General features: G+C 35.1%; 1 protein-coding gene across 1 annotated transcript in view; it reads left to right on the top strand.

Annotated features, from left to right (window-relative positions):
• The window catches only part of LOC103605705 (putative coiled-coil domain-containing protein 144C), a 49394-nt gene that overhangs the window by 18428 nt on the left and 28588 nt on the right, over window positions 1-2378 (top strand). Inside the window, 2 exon segments of the mRNA XM_008590333.1 lie at window positions 775-803; window positions 1052-1097. Of these exon segments, the coding sequence (XP_008588555.1) occupies window positions 775-803; window positions 1052-1097 (75 nt within the window).

Below are 2378 nucleotides of genomic sequence, written 5' to 3'. Positions count from 1 at the left end.
GCGGGAGCGCTGCTGCACTCCCAAGCGGCGCACTCTCCAGTGCGCCACCGGGCCGGCCCATATATTATTTCTTATATGTGTTTTATAATACCTCCTTGCATGAGTGGACCAAGAAACTTAAAAAATTGCTAAACGAGAGGATATAAGAAATGTAGGCATACCAGTAACCCATGTGGTGGGTACAGAAAAAAATGAATATTGTTATTAACTATTATTGTACAAGTATATGAATATATCCAAGCTGATCATTTCAGAACAGTTTCTCTGATGAGAAATGAATTCTACATTCACCTGAACTGTTATCACAACTGACTACTTTCTAAATTACATGACAAATTGGAGAATGTGATAAATACTAGTAGTTTAATGGTTTAAATGATTCTCATGTGTTCCTTAAGGATACGCTGTTGCATTTTACCGTCATCTTTGACATTTGTCCTCTCAGGGTCATGATTTGCTTCTCTGGTTAAAGATCACATCTCTCCTATCAATCAGCATGTTCATATTTGTATATGCACACTTTTCTATTTTAGTTACAGTCATTTGAAACAAGCTCACTTTTGAAGTCTTAACTGCATGTGTTATTAAACCTATATTCCTATTTTTTCTTCAGTATATTTCTGTTGAGTTGCTTTCTAACCAAATGAAACCGAAAAACCCAAATCTGGAACTAATCATTTTCAAAGTCAAGCGTGAGGATTACCTCTGCATGAATGTGTGACTGGCTTTGTCATATGTACATATAACTGATTATATGTCCCTTTTGCTTTTTAGAGTCTCCTGACAAATATCCTAACTTGAAGGTAATAACTCTTTTATCTTGAGTTACTGAGTGCATATTTGATGAAATATACATTACTTATTAATCATTTTGTTTCAAAACCCATTTAGCCTACNTGGGGAAGCTGTGTTGTGTCACAACAAAATAAATATGCTCTCTTTCAACTTCTCTTGGTGCTGTTAGTCCAGAAAGATCATGCTATTTGAGTTTGAGAATGTTTGATTATCATACTGATTCTGCTACAAATACCATTTCCTGTCATTCTGATAGGGTTTGGTTAGGAGTGTGGTCATTGTACACGGCAGATTACTTGTAGGTATCAAGTTTTGATAAATTTCAAGAAAAAAATTAGAAAATAATAGAAGGAGGCAATTAGTCAACATCTGTGAAAATTTCTCTATACCGTACTGCTAGTATTTAAAAAATCTAATTAAAGTGTATAGAGACCAATATGATATCCATTTCTGTAGATATTTTGCTCTCTTTCTTCATACTACACTTCTAATGGCATCTCCATTTGGGGGATGTGATAGGAACTAGAGGCTGGATTCCAAAGGGGCGAGGTAAGGAAAACGAGTGTGAAAGCAGACTCCATAGAGGCCAGAGCTGCTCGGACTTTATTGAACCACCTTGAGAACTTGTTAAAAATACACATTCTGACTCAGCGGTTCTGGGATTCTGCATTTGTAGCAAGTTCTCAAGTGATGATGGTGCTACATGGTCCTCAGACCATGCTCTGAGTAGCAAGGTTATATTCTTGCCTTTAGAGAAATCTGGGAGAAGAGCCATTGGATAATACTTGAAGACATAACCAAATGAAGGGAAAGTGTTATTTTGCTTTTATTGGTGAGCATGTTTATAGCCAGATAGGAAGGAGCATAGAGATGAAGAAATAAAAATTATAGATGTAAGAAAGTATTGCTAAATAAATACGGAAGAAGTGGTGGGAATAATCCATAAAAATAATGTAAGTGGTACAGAATCAAGACCATGGATCTGGAGGTTACTTTTGAAGAGTAAAAGGTAGTATGAAAGGGAGGGAGGAAGGAAAGACAGAAAGTAGCTAGGGAATTTTGGAGCTAATGATGAAGAAACTTAGAGAAAACCCACATCAGATGACTTTGGTGTATTCTCACTGAAACAGAAGATCAGATAATTGCTGTTCCAGAGATTACCGGATGCAGGAGCGTGTGCTAGAATTGGGGTAAAGTGCAGCCACTCGTTTTTCCTTTTTATAACTCTCAGGCATCAAAGATCTGTGTTGCACTGATATGAGTGATCCAAATGACATTAATTTGAATGCAGAAACAGTGGGGTTTTTTTAAAGATAGCTAAGTTTTTGGTAAGATGGCTGTTTCATAAAGTTCTTTGAAAACTCACATGATATACCAAACCAAACTAATTTGGAAGACAAAAGAAATTGTAGTATTCATTTCTTGAATACTAAAATTGGTTTTTCAGTATATATTGCACTGATTTTGAAGTATAAAAGTTTATTAAAATCTAATATTCTGTGTCAGTTTCATGTATTTTTTCCTTTTCAGTAACCATATTTTAATATTGAAAGCTTATTATATATTATTTCTTTTTTTTTTTT

The sequence above is a fragment of the Galeopterus variegatus genome, unplaced genomic scaffold, assembly GCF_000696425.1.
Source record: "Galeopterus variegatus unplaced genomic scaffold, G_variegatus-3.0.2 Scaffold6001, whole genome shotgun sequence".
In the NCBI taxonomy this organism is placed as follows: Eukaryota; Metazoa; Chordata; class Mammalia; order Dermoptera; family Cynocephalidae; genus Galeopterus; species Galeopterus variegatus.
The sequence above is the reverse complement of the archived record's forward strand: the minus strand, read 5'-3'. Positions and strand labels throughout refer to the sequence as shown.